The sequence below is a fragment of the Perkinsus marinus genome, assembly GCF_000006405.1.
Source record: "Perkinsus marinus ATCC 50983 genomic scaffold scf_1104296975416, whole genome shotgun sequence".
Classification (NCBI taxonomy): domain Eukaryota; phylum Perkinsozoa; order Perkinsida; family Perkinsidae; genus Perkinsus; species Perkinsus marinus.
The window spans coordinates 1-1,416 of record NW_003200810.1 but is presented as its reverse complement, the minus strand read 5'-3'; the positions used below and the strand labels follow the sequence as shown (position 1 = coordinate 1,416).

General features: G+C 39.7%; 1 protein-coding gene across 1 annotated transcript; it reads left to right on the top strand.

The window, feature by feature from the left end:
- Nucleotides 1–81: 81 nt before the first annotated feature.
- Pmar_PMAR005609 (conserved hypothetical protein) lies at nt 82–814 on the top strand (the record flags this gene model as incomplete). Its single annotated transcript, XM_002765664.1, has 2 exons — nt 82–212; nt 715–814. Coding segments are annotated over 2 exons (231 nt in total), but the record flags the coding sequence as incomplete, so codon positions are not given.
- Between the last annotated feature and the right edge of the window lie 602 nt (nt 815–1,416).

The following is a 1,416-nucleotide window of genomic DNA, read 5'->3' as shown; positions in this document are numbered from 1 at the left end:
TATATGTATGGCTATAGCCAAGTGCTCTAGTATATGAGAGAAATTCTAGAGGATGAAAAGTGTTAATTTTCTGTAATGCAGGTGGCCTTACAAGAGTTTACTGTAAAGAACGGCACCAGTAGCGGATCCACGATTGGTCCTATGCTCTCTGCCAATCTGGGTATTCGTACAGTAGACTTGGGCATCACTCAATGGGCAATGCATTCGATAAGGTAGTGGGAATGTATCTACTACGTGTCTGTGTGATGAAGATATTTGTCAGTATTTTGAAATTTGTATGATGGTTGGTATTGACAGAAAAGTATCATGTAAATTTTCATATTTTCTTGTGCATGAGCATTCGCTATATATTATTAATACAAAAGGGGAAATTTATAGGAAAATTCTGGGAAATTTTCAACGCTAAAATGAATACAGTTGTTGTCTTCAAGCTGTTGGAAATTTCCCCCGAGTACGTCGTTACGTTATTGCGGAACTCAGGAAAATGGCAAGGTCGACCTAAGGTAGATCGGTAGCTCACTCTAATTCTCTTCAACAGTGGAGTTTCACCTGTTTTACGTGAAGTGGCGTAAAACTCGGTGAAAAACGCGATATTCGCGCTATGCAATGGTCATGAAATATGTTTTTCATATCACTAGGGTGAAACTCCACTGTTTCCTATTTATGTCGACTCATGAGAACGCGTAATGCATTTATTATTATGTAATTTTTCAGGGAAACATGTTCGGTTGAAGATATAGATTCGATGCTAAGAATCTGTCAAGGTTTCTATCGCTATTTTGTCGAAGTTGACAATTCCTTCATTGAAGCTTAAATGCATTTTATACCACTTATTCGTATATTGCATATTCCTGTACAATATTCTCTCTTGTGTTGTTATGTCGAGATTGCAAAAGAATATCCAAGCTCGCTAGTCCAAGTATAATCACACGCTCCCGGAAGCTACTTCATTTTGAAGTCTTTCCTGATATCGATTATGTGGTGCACGCATACACAAAGGCTCACTTTGATTCCTAGACTAAGTCCCAGTTCATGCTGGTGCGAAAAACCCGATAACTCTTGTTACCATCCGCTTTGTTGCTCATTAAAAAAATCCCAATACACCGCAAATGAATGTTCTTCCTTTTCAGTTTCCTTTTCTCCCCATGGTGAATATCAACTACTTTCATCAACTCAAAACCTCCTATTAAATTATTGGAAAAGTTCATTGAAGTAATCCTCAAATTCATTAGCGCGTTTCTCTTCTCCATTATCAACGCCTGCTTGCCCGTCATGTCTCCACATTCTCTCTTCGAGGACCTGTAAAAATGTCCCCTCCAGGGATCGAACCTGCGCCACCCCCACCTTCAGAGCTTCCTTTGTCGTCTCATCGACATCATCAGCATCCTCACTACCTTCAACAGGCTCTTCCTTGAC